Source organism: Drosophila navojoa, chromosome 4 (assembly GCF_054131105.1).
Source record: "Drosophila navojoa isolate 15081-1374.11 chromosome 4, UAZ_NAV_1.0, whole genome shotgun sequence".
Taxonomy (NCBI): domain Eukaryota; kingdom Metazoa; phylum Arthropoda; class Insecta; order Diptera; family Drosophilidae; genus Drosophila; species Drosophila navojoa.
In genome coordinates, this window is record NC_142892.1 from 13,179,110 (window position 1) to 13,193,798 (window position 14,689).

Sequence of the window (14,689 nt, forward strand, 5' to 3'; positions counted from 1 at the left end):
AAACATATTCGATGAACACTCATAAAATATTCATGCTAATCTTATCACTCCAGTGCATAAGGTGACTCCATGTATATCTCTATACTTAGCGCTATGATTGCGATTATTCGTATATGTATTGTCAATATTATTTCGGGCAAACTGCAAGTGCAAATTCGTACGAGTTCTATTCATTATTGACTCAGCGTGACCCAATCAGCATAGGCAATCAAACAATATGATGTATGTGCCTGAGTGTGTCTATTTTTTTAGGTAGCAGGGGACGGGAGTCAGTCTCCTGTTTTGATAAGATTAACCAACTACAAAAATTGGCTTTTAGGTTTCGGGCTATCGTATATATAACTACGAGTTGGGACAAGCAACCACAATTTGTTTTCGTTAACCCGACACAACAGACAGACAAGCAAACAGCCAACATGGTGAACGTAAGTTAAAATATAAATAATACGAGTAAATCAGGAGGATAACTCTTTCCTACTTTGCGCTGCAGTTTGAGGAAATCGTCGAGAAGGCAAAGAACTTCAGCAAGACTTTAACCAAGGAGGATTTCCTGGAATTCTATGGCTACTACAAGCAGGCCACAGTTGGCGATTGCAACATTGAGGAGCCAGAGGATGAGGAGCAGAAGGCTCGCTACAACGCCTGGAAGAGCAAGGCTGGTCTGACTCTGGAGGACGCCAAAGCCCACTACATCGAGGTGTACAAGAAGTATGCCGCCAAATACGAGTAGAAAGTGCATTTAAAGAACCCTGCAATAGCTCGCAAATTTATATTTTATTTATGCCACTAATGTCCTTGTTAATCAAATGTATTTATACTATTTTTATATAAACGCTAATAAACCCGTAAGCATTTAAAAAGAAATTTTGTTGTTTAATTACTGTTAAATTATTTTCGGCAAAATTTGAAACATGTTCAAATCATTAAATTTTAATGTTTATGGACTTGAGCATATTTTCTTTTTAAATATATGTGTGTAATAATCATAAATACACATAAAATGATGAATTTGTTTAGGATGTCACGTCATGATAGCAGTTTGCTATCTAATTCCAACAATCAACGAAAAAACAGACAAGCAACATTAATCATTTCAAGAACGTACTTCCGCTACAGATACTGATGTAGAAATTTGAGTAAATTAAAATTAAGCTCAAAGAAGATATAGAATATGTTTAATTGAATATATATATACATATATATATTTTGAATATACAGTATTAAAATAATGATTCGTATAAATTAGCTTCACTTAAACCCAATTAATAAATTCGAGTGCCTAAAAGTATGCTACATTTAAAAATACGAATTTGCATATAGGAACCGACTGTAAGAGCTTGCCTTCATAGCGAAAAGCTTTTCCAGTTTTCAAATAAAAATACGATACCCTATACTAATCCGGTTTTCATAGATTGTTACCTTTAAGCCGAAGAGCATTCCATCTAATATTGTTTACGTTTCTTTTGTAATGCAAGGTTTTGCTGAAAGTTTGTTTCTATATAAATAATAAATGAATGCATTTATTGAGATTATTACATATGTATGTACATATGTATAAACATATACACTAAACAGAATTATAATTTACAATTTAATAATTAATCAATCAAAAATGACCAACTTCCAATCAAGTTTTCTAGAACTATACGGACTGTACAGGGCAGATAATCAACCAAAGTATGTGGAATTGCAATTTGTCCAATTCATAATTACATACGTGTCCAAATGAATAAGCAGAGCAATTAAATTGTATATATGCCGAGTAATCTTCAGGTGTTTAGAACTGATTAGAAGTAATACTGAAAAGTCGTGACTCCACTGGAAAATTTATATAATATTTTATATATTTTTAGCTGCAGTTGCGATTAGATGCGGACCGCACTTCGCACCCAGCTGATGATATGATTAAAACGACATCCACATCCGAAAATCTTAATCCAGTGCAGCTCAAAGCTACGCTAGCCGAGCGAAACTTTCAACAGCTCGCCTATTGCCCATTCAGAATGTATTGCCATGAGGCGAAATAGTGGACGCTCTCAGTTTCACGATTTGTCGAGAGCTTTGGCACGATGTCGCCGACGATCGTGAGCAGCGCGGAATCATTTAAATTGAAAGTCAAATCGAGATTCGGATTCAGACAGTGCCGAGTTCTGAGACCGCCCAGACAGCAAAAGCCAGCGTAAGTGCGTGAGCCCAACATTCAAAACTCGACGTGTGCCTGAACACGTTATCAAAATACATATATTACAAGAAACAACAATTTACACATGTGGCAATCAACAATCAGAAAAAGCTCATGGCCAGATAGCGGCAAAGTGATTATATTGGCCGATGAGCAATAATATATGATTCGCACGTACTCGATCCACGCCCAAATTCCATTTCTGGCGGGATTCTATGACACCAAAAATTTGCAATTACTGTGCTGCTGCTGTCGCTGCTGTCGCTGCTGCTGCTGCTGATGTGTCCGTTAGATACATTTGTATCTCTTTTAGCTACCGCAATAATTTTCATAAATGAATTTCTATTTTTATTACGCTGCTGCCTGCGTCGGCTGCGTGGTGAAAGTTATGTCTCTCCTAAGTGCTGCTGTTCTCAAAAACATGCGATAGATGCCAAAGTTCATCTCCCCAGACAATTTGGCGGTGGTCTTTTATTGTGAGGCCCTTCAATTAATGATGATCAGCGAACTGGTTTTGTCATGTCATCAACCAGAGCAACAGTAGTGGCAGCAACAACAACAACAACAACAATAACAACAGCAGCAGCAGCAGCAGCCGTATTCGTCGCCGTCGCCGTAGCTCCCCATCAAGTTCATTGTCACATTTATAATTTATGTTGCGTCATAATATATTAAACATGCTTAATTTGTTACTTGCAGATTACAATCTAAATCGAAATGTCCCTCACTGAGGTAAGTGGCAGGAAATAATTTATGGTGATGTTGTATGTTATTTATCTTATCGCAGTTGTTCTGCGATAAGTCCATGGCTTATCAACATGCTGGGGTAATCGTATAATAACTGTTAACTCTTTTGCAGCAATTCAATGCAGCCGCCGAGAAGGTGAAGACGCTGACCAAGCGTCCCAGCGACGATGAGTTCCTCGAACTGTATGCCCTCTTCAAGCAGGCCACCGTTGGCGACAATGAGACCAGCAAGCCCGGCCTCCTGGACCTGAAGGGCAAGGCCAAGTGGGAGGCCTGGAGCAAGCAGAAGGGCAAGTCCACTGAGACGGCACAGAAGGAGTACATTGCCTTCGTCGAGGGTCTGGTGGCCAAGTATGCCTAAGCTCTAGTCCAGAGCCAAACTAAATTGATTTTACACAACGACCAGAGAGACTAAATCTATTTATACACAAATTGTAGATAATACGGAACAAGATCTTCTTAATGCCTAATAAAACTTGATTACTAACTTTTGTACACACAACGAAACGACTTGCCCTGCCCATTGCCCAAAGTGCAATACACTCTGTTGGCTTAGTACGCTGGGCCGTTGGTTATTTGCAAGGCAAATAAACAAATTCAAATGTCGGCCGGGCAATGAGTCCGAGCTGCGAATACGAATGCGAATGCGAATACGAATACGAATCAGAATACGTATTTTTTAGCTAATAATGCAATTCGTTCTTTGCACGCTCGACTTCCCATTAGCGCCTAACTGTTAATAGGCTCGCCGAAAATTAAGGTGTATTCGTTGTTGTGCGAACGACCTTGACGCTTTAGTTACTGCAGAGTGCAGCGAGCAAAGTTGCAAAGGTGCAAAGGTGCAAAGCTGAAGCAAATAATGGATTTACTCTGTTTCCATTTCCTAAATATTGAAGTGTTTACAGAGTTACGGCGCTACGTTATGCAGAGAACACATGCAACGACGAGAGAAAAGCTAAATATTAGTAAAACGTATTAGTGTAACTTCCGGGGTGGGAGAAAATGTAATTCTAGTGCAGGCAAAAATTAAATAATAAATAAAAAAATTTAAGAAAATATTTAAATTTTAATAACTATGAAAGGCAGGCAAAAATTAAATAATAAATAAATAAATTTAAGAAAATATTTAAATTTTAATAACTATGAAATAAACATAATAACACTTTAAGCAAACAACTATATTTATTTGCTAAAACTAAAATAATTAAATAATTTTATTAAATTAATTAAGGTAGCGCAGGGCTTGCCTATGCTAAATAGAGATACATACATGTATATGTATGTATATATGTATATGTATATTTAACCATTGGACTGTGGGCCAGAAAGCTTTGAAAGCTTGGCCAAAAGTCCAAGTGAATATAATAAAATGTTTTACAAATCAAATCGAACATTAAATTAAACCAGATAAACTTTTAAAATATTTTATTTATATTTGTTTAGTAAAATGGTATGCCTGTATTCAACATAATATTTACTATATTTTTTTATTTTTATATATATATTTATATATTCATATATATTTATATTTACATAAAAGAAAATCTAATAAAATTAATATTGGAATATTTTTAGATTATTTATACTGCTTGCAAATATTTAAAAAAAAATTAAAGTAAATGTGTGGGCAGCTATACTAAGTGTATATGCATCTCACTTAAATATTCGCACCATACGAAAGTTGCTAAACTTACCTTTTCAATTAGCAAATCGCAATTAAAATATTTTTTTCTATTTTTGCACAACTTTCCAAACATCTGTCGTGCGGCGCAGCAACTCTGTCGAAAAGTCGTTAGGAATTCAAAAAGAAAATGACCGATAGCAAGAGCTGTAATTGCTGCTGGCAACATGCTGCTGCTTGTGCCGGCTGCTCAACAGGTGAGCACAGGTGAGAGTCAGACAGCAGAACGCGAGCAAAACAACAACAACAACAATGCGGGCTGCGCTTTTTGTTTATGAATGAAAAGCGCATAAGTAAACCGTGATAAATGTGTGGGCACGAGCGAAACCAGCGCAGAGATCGCTAGCCACAAGAGCGCGAGAGTGGAAGGAGGGCAACCAGCGAGAGAGAGAGAGCGCGCGGAAGGAAAGAGAGTGTGTGCATGCGAGAGAGAGAGAGAGAGAGAGAAGTGGCTCGTTCGGCAGCTATGGGCAACTGGCAACTGGTGCTGGCTGTTCAGTCTACGTTTTGGCCTAAACGCGTTTGCTTGGACTTGGCCAGCGCGCATGAGCCGTCGGTTAGTCTGCAGTGTTTACCCTCTCTCTATCTCTCTCTCTCTCTCTCTTTCTCTGCAATTGTGTGCGTCTGTGTGCATGCGTGTGCGTGTGTGTCGGCGTCGGTGTGTGTGTTAACAAAATGTGATTAGCAAAAATACAAAAGAAGAAAAGAAGGCAACGCGATATAAAGCATTGTGGCAAAAAAGAACGGAAAGCGCAAAAACTGTGTTAAAAATAACAAAAGATATCAACGAAAACAAAACAATTTTTGCTTAAGTTTTTTATATTTTAAATTATAGTTGCTTTGCATAAATAAGTAGACAAATTAAATATATAAAATGTATGTATGCCGCACAAATATACATACATATATTGTTAACAGCAATGCTGAATTTTGTGCTTTATCGGCAGCTCCAGCAGCAGCAGCAGCAGCAACAATAAAATTCATATTGAACTACACCCAAAAGCCAACAACAACAACAACAACAATAACGGCGCAACGGCGGCTGTGCGGCTGACTTGGCCGACAGCTCACCACCAACAGCAGCAGCAGCAGCAACAACAACAACAACAACAACAACAACCGCAGTCAGCGTCGTCGTCTACCTTTTTCGTGCCTTTTCAAGTGTTTTTTATTGCTGCACAACCTCCCCTTTCCCCTCCTAAGCGGAGCATAGAGCAAGCCAGCCAGTGAGTGAGTGAGTGAGCGAGAGAGTGACTGACTGTCTGTATGTGTGTGTGTGTGTCTGTGTGTGTGTGAGCGAGAACGTGTGTCTGGTTTGGCGCTGTGTTCAGTCTCGGCTTTGCGACCAGTTTCAACTCCCTGATATGAACCAGCTGTGTCTGCCTGGGCCACACACACACACACACACACACATGTGTACACATTGACATACACACTGACATGTACATATGTGTGTGTGTGTGCGTGTGTGTTGCTACAACAGAGTATGCAATTTTGGTAAGTCCAACGTTTACCGTTATAGCCAGCTACCAACTGATCGCAGCTCGACTAGCTGACTTAGCCCAGCTTATCTACCTGTTCCAATGGCCTGGCCAGCAGCTAATTAAAAGCGCCCTTTCGAGTAGATGTGCCAAAAGCGTTTTGTATTTTTAGGACTTGGCTCTACACCTCGTTTTCTTTTCTCTTGCTCCTTCTGTTTCTTTGTTTTCCTTGTATTTCGCATATGCGCTGTGATTTGTTGTTTTAGTTGTTGCTGTTGTTGTTGTAGCGCTAATTCGCAGCATTTCATTTGCGGCTCTTTTCATTAATAAGTTTCACGCGCCGCTCATTTTTCAACACGTTCGCGCCCCGCAACCCCCAAGTAGCCCCTATAAACCACTTCGGTTACCTATCCTTTGCTTAGCTTGTGTCTGGCTCCGATTACCATGTTGATGTTGTATTTACGTATGTATAATGTGTATGTACACATACATACATATGTATATCAAAAAGTATATTTGCGTAAAAACACCAACTGAGGGCTTAGCATAAATTTGGTTTCGGCTTTTTATTTTATTTCTGCTAATTTCATTTTATTTGGTTTCTCACGCTGCGGCTTCATAAATTTGCTCAGCAAATTTGTATGGGAAGCTGTGAGTGTAGGTAGACGAGATGATTCAGCTAGGTAGACGGCTCTAGAGAGATATATGTATGATTAAAGGTAAAAGTGTAAATAAACTTGGCTTGGAGTAATGCTTAAACATATTCAAGTGGCAACGTGTGAATGGGGTAGATGGAGACTGAGAGGGGAAATTCTATGAGATTTATACTATAAAGAAAGGTATATATAGAAATTCATGTATAAGTACAGCACATATATGTAGATAGATAGCATCATCGCTATATGTACCTATAAATTCGATTGCTTTGCCAACTTGTTAATCTGATACTAATCAACAATGCACGACGCGGATGAAAGCACATGAGAGTTGCATAGAAGGACAATCTTTTTAACAGTTATTAAATCTAAGCTTATTTATCTGTAAAGATCTATTGACTGAGCCCAGCTGCTGCAACGAATGTCGCCTGCGCCTGCGTAACGTAGGCTAGACATAAACCATAGTCAGACCAAGAAACTTGTTTCAGCCAGGCAAAACAACAACAATGGCAACAGCAGCAGCAGCAACAACAACAAGCACAAGTGAAGCTTAGAGCAGAACAAAACTTAAGCTATGACCGATACTGATGGAGACTGCAGCATGCCACATGCCGCATGCCGCATGCAACTTGCAACCTGGGCAGCCGCACGACACTTGACGCTCCCTAAGGCCAGGTATTTGCAACAACAGCAACAACTGCAAATAACTGTGACCAGGAATGCGCAAACAAGAACAAGACACTTGCCTTGCACGCAATGCGAGTCGCTATCAAAATAATGCCATTGCCATTGCAATACGTATACGCACCGTATATCGAGTATTTGAATGTGATACTGCAACTGCGGCTGGGGGTGTGGCAGGCGTGGCATGCATAGCTATAAACCTTGTCACTTCGCTGAGCAGTCGGCCCTGCTTGTCAGCTTGAGTTTCTATTCTCCACCATCCCTCCTCTCTCTCTCTCTCTCTCTCTCTCTCTTACTCACCAACTGGCTTTCAGATGCAAATTAAGTCATTTGCGTGTGGACCATAAATGTCAACGGCTACGCTTCTCATTTGAGCCAATTTGAACTCTGTCATTTTGGCTCGAAAACTTGAGAATTGTTTGTGTCCAGTGATCTATGTCTTGTTGTTGTTGCTGTTGGTGTTGTTGTTGTTGCTATTGTGGCTGCTGCCTTCTCTCTTGACTACGAGATCCGTTTCGCCTCGTCTCTGTGTATTTGTGTTTGTACGAGCCGACTGGCCAGCTAGCTGGCTGGCTATCTGTCTGTCTGTCTGCCTGGCTGGCTGGGCTTGTGTATTAACCTGCCGCACCGGTTTCGGTTTATGTTTTAGCCAACGCCATCATCATCATCCATTACTTATGCTCATATATATGTATGTGTATGTATGTGTGTGTGTATGTCTATATAGGTGTATTTCTATTTCTCTTTTAATTTTCTTTCGAGCGCGCGCAAAGTTGTTGTTGTTGTTGCTGCGACTTGTTGCTGCCTCTTTATTTATTTTTTAACCAGTTTCTTTGCTGCAACCTGAGCGCGAATGAGCCATAAATAACAAAAACAGCAACACCAGCAACAACAACAACAACAACAACAACAGCAGCCAAAGTGCTGCGGCTGTCCCGGTTTCCAGGAAGCAAATGTCCGTCCCGATTGTCGCTGTCTGTGTCTGCAATTCGCGTGCAGAGAAAGAGAAAGAGAGAGAGAGAGAGAGAGAGAGCTATTTGGCTTGACTGACTGCGTGACTGGCTGCCTGGCTGCCCAGGCGTCTATGGATTATGCAACTTTTGGTTTTTATTTGAAAATTTAATAATCCGCAGCGCGTTGGCGTCGCTTCCTTGATGGCCAAAGACAGACACAAACACAGAGGTTCAGAGAAAGAGAGAGAGAGAGAGAGAGAGAGGGAGACCGAGACTGCGTCAATCATGTTGTGCAGCTTTTCAGCGCGCCCACAAAGCAAATTCCATTGTGTGAGCCGTGTTAAGGCTTAAAGTCTTAATCCCCACGACTGTGGAATTTTGCGCATCTAATCAAAATCTAATTCGCCGCGCAGCAGAAAGTGCATTCCGCAGCCGTATGTGATGTACTTGGCCAACAATCAGCAGTCGTGACAGCCGTCGAGTGGTCTGCTCCGATAGCTCCGAGCAAACAACAGTTGGCATGTGTTTTGAAAAGACCCAGTGTGCGCGCTCTCTCTCTCTCTCTCTCTCTCTCTATCTCTATCTTTGTCTCAGACTGTTTCAAAACACTCCCAGGGAATCCCCACATACGAAACAGCAACACAAACATTCAAAAGCAGCAGCAGCGTATTTCATTACCTTCTTCAGAATTGCTGCATGTGCAAAAATCAGTTGAATATACAAATGCATATAAATATATATATACATATGTGTATGTATGTGTGTGTGTGTGTACATCTGTTTAACTGTACCGTTAACCTTGACCAATAAGACATCTTTCAAGTGTGTTGAAATCGAATGTATTTGTCATACTTAATAAACATGTCTAAAGTTTCAGGCTTTCCGTTTCTCCCCTGAAAGCCCACTAAAAGGTCAGTTACAATGCCTATAAAGCCAGCCGCTGATAAAGTCCAAATGCTGATAAGCAGCTACGGGCAAGTGCAGTTGTTCAATATCATTTATGGGTTTTCGCTAGAATTTTAGTCAATAAAGTTGATCGTATAGCGAGGGAGAGCGCCAAGTGGATATTTTGTTATATTTTTGTTTTTTTTGGCGAGTTCACTTCGCATGGAGACAATGCAACAAGTATTCGCTGGCCAGAGTCGCGCATCTATATATACACATCTATCTATATCTATATACATATATCTATTTATATAAGCCAACAGACGTGAATGCAGCCCAGACGCCAGGCTGGAAATGCCAAAGCGAATCGGGAAAAGAGAGAGAGAGAGAGTGCAACAAATATTTAGTCAAGTGGAGAAATTTCTGCTGATGGCTGCATCTGAGTTGGCTGCTTAGGCACCCTTCGCTCCGCCAATTGCATTTGCCTTGGCGATAAGAAAGAAGATAAAAAATCGCTGCGAGCGGCGCCTGAACTCTGGGCACGCTGCCAAACGCAGAGATGGCAATGAAAATGGCAGCGGGCAAAATGAGCATAGCAGCCCAGACAGCACGCACTAATGTCCAACTCTGTGTCCGATTCCATTGCAGCCTGCCCAAGGAAATGATCGACTAGACCAAGGCAGCCCGAGGCCACGAGATGCACGAACTGTTTACGAAAGTGCTCGCCAAGCGCGATTTGTCGAGAGCGGGAGATCTGTTCTCGGTGCCCGATGCGGACATTGTCAACGACATCACGGAGGTGGTAAGTGGCCCCACATGATGCTCGCTGGATACCGAATTGAACTCATGTCTCTCACCTGCAGCTCTGTGAAATAAATCCGATCATCTCGCACGCGGATTACGTGAAGAACAACAATGATCAGAGCGTGGTGGAGATCTGCGTGACGCGTGTGCTCTCCTGCATCCGGGAGACACGCAGCGCGGAGCGCTACTGCGCAGCCCTGGTGGATTTGCTGAAGACCTGCTTGCTGTGGAACCTGCAGCCAGTGGCTGCCACCAAGGAGGAGCCGCCGCATGCCAAGATCGCCGCTGACATAATATCCAGCATATTCCTGGTACGTACTCCTCGACTCACCCTGGACACCCTCGGCTGACCCTGTTTCTGAACCTTTGCAGAACTATGATAAAAAAGAACTGATGAAGATAGCGCTGCCCATTGCCGTGCAGTTCCTGCCCAAGGGCAACAAGGAGCTGTCCCGCAACCTGGCCAGCTATCTGTCCCTGGCTGCCATTGACTACGCCTACTTGCTGATAGACATCATGGAGCCCATCATGGACTCCATTCTAGCTGGTAACTACGGCCTGCTGCGCGTGCTCTCGCAGGTGTACGAGGTCTCGCCGGAGACGGTGACGCCGCATGCGCCGCAGCTCATCCCACTGTTGCCGCAGTGCGACGCCCAGGAGCGCATGGCTGTCTTCCAGCTGTATCTGCTCATTGTGCAGAAGTCGCCGGCGGTGCTGGAGTCGTGTGTGCCGCAGCTGTGCAACTTCCTGCAGGACAGCGACACCTCCAACATCACCATGCAGATCCTGCTCAAGCTGGCGCAGCATGCGCCCCATCTGCTGGTCGAGCACTTCGAGCAGCTGCGCCAGGCGGCCAAGGCCAATCCCAGCACGGTCACACTCTGCGCCCAGATACTGACCACCGCGGGCATTGGCAGCAAGGAGACGGCACAGCAGGCTCTGGACTTTGTGCTGGAGCACCTGCCCGCCCAGGCGCTGCTGCAGCAGGAGGCGACGCGCCTGTGCTCCGCCTATCCGGTGCTCTTCACGGACAAGGTGCTTGCCTGTGTGCGACAGAAGAACGCTGCGCTCAGCTCGCAGCACGATGTGGGCAACAAGATCTCTGGCGGCGTCACCATTGTCAGCCTCAACAGCAGCTCCACCCCCGGCCCCAGCCCCAGCGCCAGCACCAGCACGCAGATCAAGCCAGGTACGTGGCATGGCTCAGCCAGCAGCAGTTGCACCCATTTTCACTTTATGCATTTCTTTACAGCTGCTCCAACTGCCACGCCCCCGAGCAGCAGCAGCAACAACAATATTGTTCAGCAGCCAAGCTCCGTTAATGCCATGCCCACGCCCAGTGCAGCGCCTGCGCCCACGACGGCCGCAGCAGCAGCAGCAGCACCCGCGGCAGCTGCGCCCGTTGCCATGCACACGCCCACGCCCACGCCTCCGCACACAGGCTACACGAGGCGCGTGAAGCTGGGCGACTCGCGCAGCACTGGCCGCCTGCATCCGGCGAGCAACACCCACAGGAGCGTCACGCGCCTCAACGTGGCCAGCGGCTCGGTCGGCGGCCTGCACAAGAGCATGACGCGGCTGAGCAACTCACAAATCAATCAGCAGCCCGGCGGCAGCTCCAATGGCAATGTGATCGTGCAGACAGGTGCCATGCCCAAGCAGCCAACGTCGCCGGCCAATCCGCCGGTCACGCCTGTGCCGCCCTTAAGCAACGATGTGATCATCACTGGACACAACAAGCACGGCATTCCCGTGACCTCGGGCGGAGTGACCGTGACCACGTCGCCGTCCAAGGTGCGCCCGCACTCGCAGGGCCCCTCCACGCTGCTCAACTCCAGCTCGGTGCTGATGAAGTACAGCACGGACGCACTGAACCAGTCCGTGGGCTCCATCTCCATACCACCATCGGTGGCTGCATCCACAGCCGCGGTGCAGCAGTCGCAGAACGCCGTCTCCGTGCATCATGCGTCGCCAGCTGTGCCGCCATCGTCCAGCAACGGCAATGCCAAGTCTGTCATGAAGCTGCCCGTGAATGGAAATGTAAGTATAGTGGAAATATCTGAGATTTCCCTTGGGTTACCTTTTGCTTTGATCCGTTGCAGAGCGAGGTGATTGTCTCGGGTCCCACAACCACGACGAATGTGGCGCCCAGGCGCAGCGACAACACCAGCCGCACTCTGCTCAATGCCAACAGCGTGATGGATCAGCGCATGAGCACCTTCGAGCCGTACCAGATCATGCGCGATCCCGTGCAGCAGTTCTGCGAAAAGAACTTTGTCTCGATTAAGTCATATATGGACGAGGTCTCACAGCATTTGCCGCCGCCCACACGCTGCAGCATCGAGGGTAGGTTCCTCCTGCTCTGGCTCTCTCTCACTGCTCTTTACTGATCTGTCTCTCTCTCTCTCTCTCTCGCTCTACACATATTCCACTTAACCCACTCTCTCACACACTCACACTCACACTCACACACACACACATACACATCACACAGTTTCTAATGAATTTGCAGAGCGTCGCAAGAAGGTGGCGAAGCTGCACTTCGCCTGCCAGATTCGTGGTCCGCATTGCCTGTACTCCAAGACGTGCTTCACGATGCGCACGCGCAACCCCAAAACCTGGATACACCTGATCTTTCTTGATTTTCAAGTGCGCCATTTTGTAAGTTTGACCCGGCAATGATCTTGAAGGAAGCAAACTGAATGGGAATTCCTTCTCTTCCCTCTTCAGGTGAAGGAGAAGTGCGTGCTCAGCACTCGTGAGCCGGGCATCAGCAATCTGAAGAACATCTGGCAGATACTCAAGTGCGAGAATCGCAGCTTCACCGAACTGGTCACCAGTCAATTTCCCCAGGTCAAGGTGAATATTTATATATGGCCAACAAAGCTTCTCCTGCTAATTGCACTACTCCTTTGGTCTTTTCCTTGCAGGACCGGGAGATTCTTGTGAACGAGCTGCGTCACTCGGGCTTTCTGGATGTCTTCGAAGTGTCCAAGACGGACAAGTCGAATCCCAACTGCAATGAGCTGGAGTATCAGTGGGGCTGCTTCCTGTGCAATCATCCGGACAAGGCGGTTGGCTTCCTCAATGGCAGCAATCAGCCCATGATCGAGGGCCAGCTCAAGGAGAAGAAGGGCAAGTGGCGACTGTTTAGGCGCTGGCGCACGCGCTACTTTACGCTCTCCGGCGCACATCTCTCCTGCAAGGGATCCGTAAGTGTGCATACAGATCCTCTGAATAGATTTTTCATAGAATCTCTAACATTTTCTAGAGCGGCGGCGAAAGCATCGATGTCAATCAAATACGCTCCGTGAAGGTTTCGCGTGGCGCTCGCAACATACCCAAGGCATTTGAGATCTTTACTGCCGATCAGACCCTAATACTCAAGCCCAAGGACGGCAAGAATGCCGAGGAGTGGGTGCAGTGCCTCAGCATTGTCGTTGCCCACTCGCAGGCGCGCGACAATCCCACTGTGAAGACGAACAGCCTGCCCGCCCGCAGCATTGGCAGCAGCAAGCCCTCCTTCTAGCTTGCCACGAAACCCAATCCCCCCCGAACCCAATCGCAACCTGAACCTACATTGTGAGATTATCTGTAATTGTAAAGACCACAAACAAAACACATAAAAGACAAAATGCGGCGGCCGCAACATATAGCTGTCTATATATATACATATACATATGCATATACCTATACTATATACGAATACATGTTATATATATATGAACGTATTTATGCCCATACTTATAGACTTATCTAGCAATTAGTACCTACCATTTCAAGGGATTTTTCAAAAATTTTGCGAAATTGTTTTTACGAAAGTAGTTGATTTTTTTTACATTTAGTTTATGCTTATTTATTGTACATGTATTATACAAACAAAAAAACATCTTTCTATCGAAACAAAAACTTATTAAATTGGATTTATTTTTATTATCAAACTAGCGGGATTATCAATATATCAGATGTATAGATTATGGGTGAAATATTGTTAGGAGTATTAGCTAATTTCCAAGAGGCTAAACGACTTAGACCCAATAAGATAAAGTATAATCTCAGCAGCGTCAACAACTAAGTCCAGCCGGAAATGATGGACACATTTCTCGCAAGCATCTTCTAGAAATCACTTTGTCCTTTATATATTTTTATTTCCGCAGATAAAATAAGCAATAAAAGCCAATCATATTCAATTTTGCAATTTCTATTTAATATTTTTCTATAATACACTTTTGGGATTTCTTTTTATATTAAACGTAAATTTATAAACTAAAATTGCTGCATGAGTTAAGCCACGGATCATTGAACTCAAGTGACCAGATAGCTAAGCATATGTCTGTAAATTTCCGATTTTTTATAAACTTTGCCAACAGCTTTGCTTAACATGTAGTTCACCGTTTGCCAAAGCTCGTCGAGTTAAATTTTTCTAAAAATGTTATTCATTTAGCTCCTAACACTTAGGCTGAGCATCGATCAATTAGTCAGTCAGTCAATCAATCAGGACAAACACCCATGTAAATCTATTTAAGTATATTTATATATGCACCCCTCAAATGCATTTGTGGCAAATAAATTTTGCTGCCGCCTGAAAGTATGCAACAAAATTTGTGAGAGATCGC

At 44.2% G+C, this 14,689-nt stretch overlaps 3 protein-coding genes across 6 annotated transcripts; all 3 read left to right on the forward strand.

Annotated features, from left to right (window-relative positions):
- Window positions 1-248: 248 nt before the first annotated feature.
- On the forward strand, window positions 249-865 carry Acbp6 (Acyl-CoA binding protein 6). The gene is made up of 2 exons (XM_018100529.3): window positions 249-425; window positions 491-865. The coding sequence occupies exons 1-2, from the start codon at window positions 417-419 to the stop codon at window positions 728-730; spliced, it is 249 nt and encodes an 82-aa protein (XP_017956018.1). The 5' UTR covers window positions 249-416; the 3' UTR covers window positions 731-865.
- A 1,166-nt stretch (window positions 866-2,031) lies between these two features.
- Acbp2 (Acyl-CoA binding protein 2) lies at window positions 2,032-3,436 on the forward strand. Of its 2 annotated transcripts, none has more exons than XM_018100531.3 (3): window positions 2,032-2,183; window positions 2,882-2,914; window positions 3,042-3,436. In XM_018100531.3, the coding sequence occupies exons 2-3, from the start codon at window positions 2,900-2,902 to the stop codon at window positions 3,288-3,290; spliced, it is 264 nt and encodes an 87-aa protein (XP_017956020.1). In that variant the 5' UTR covers window positions 2,032-2,183; window positions 2,882-2,899; the 3' UTR covers window positions 3,291-3,436. The 2 variants fall into 2 exon arrangements, with proteins under 2 accessions (XP_017956020.1, XP_017956019.1); XM_018100530.3 differs by having other exon boundaries at window positions 2,065-2,179.
- A 1,648-nt stretch (window positions 3,437-5,084) lies between these two features.
- melt (ventricular zone expressed PH domain-containing protein melted) lies at window positions 5,085-13,972 on the forward strand. 3 transcript variants are annotated; one of them, XM_018100505.3, is made up of 10 exons: window positions 5,085-5,166; window positions 9,918-10,071; window positions 10,133-10,384; window positions 10,446-11,262; window positions 11,326-12,113; window positions 12,176-12,419; window positions 12,568-12,734; window positions 12,804-12,932; window positions 13,004-13,285; window positions 13,345-13,972. In XM_018100505.3, exons 2-10 carry the CDS (start codon window positions 9,967-9,969, stop codon window positions 13,600-13,602), a joined length of 3,042 nt encoding a protein of 1,013 aa, XP_017955994.1. In that variant the 5' UTR covers window positions 5,085-5,166; window positions 9,918-9,966; the 3' UTR covers window positions 13,603-13,972. The 3 variants fall into 3 exon arrangements, with proteins under 3 accessions (XP_017955994.1, XP_017955996.1, XP_017955995.1); XM_018100507.3 differs by having other exon boundaries at window positions 12,586-12,734; XM_018100506.3 differs by lacking the exon at window positions 5,085-5,166 and adding an exon at window positions 5,547-6,107.
- Window positions 13,973-14,689: the final 717 nt, after the last annotated feature.

Excerpts from the sequence above, each read along its gene's own strand:
- melt (XM_018100505.3), top strand. The coding sequence starts at position 9,967 with ATGCACGAACTGTTTACGAAAGTGCTCGCCAAGCGCGATTTGTCGAGA. Across the intron at positions 11,263-11,325 it reads CAGCACGCAGATCAAGCCAG|CTGCTCCAACTGCCACGCCC; the intron begins GTACGTGGCATG and ends ATTTCTTTACAG. Across the intron at positions 12,114-12,175 it reads AGCTGCCCGTGAATGGAAAT|AGCGAGGTGATTGTCTCGGG; the intron begins GTAAGTATAGTG and ends GATCCGTTGCAG.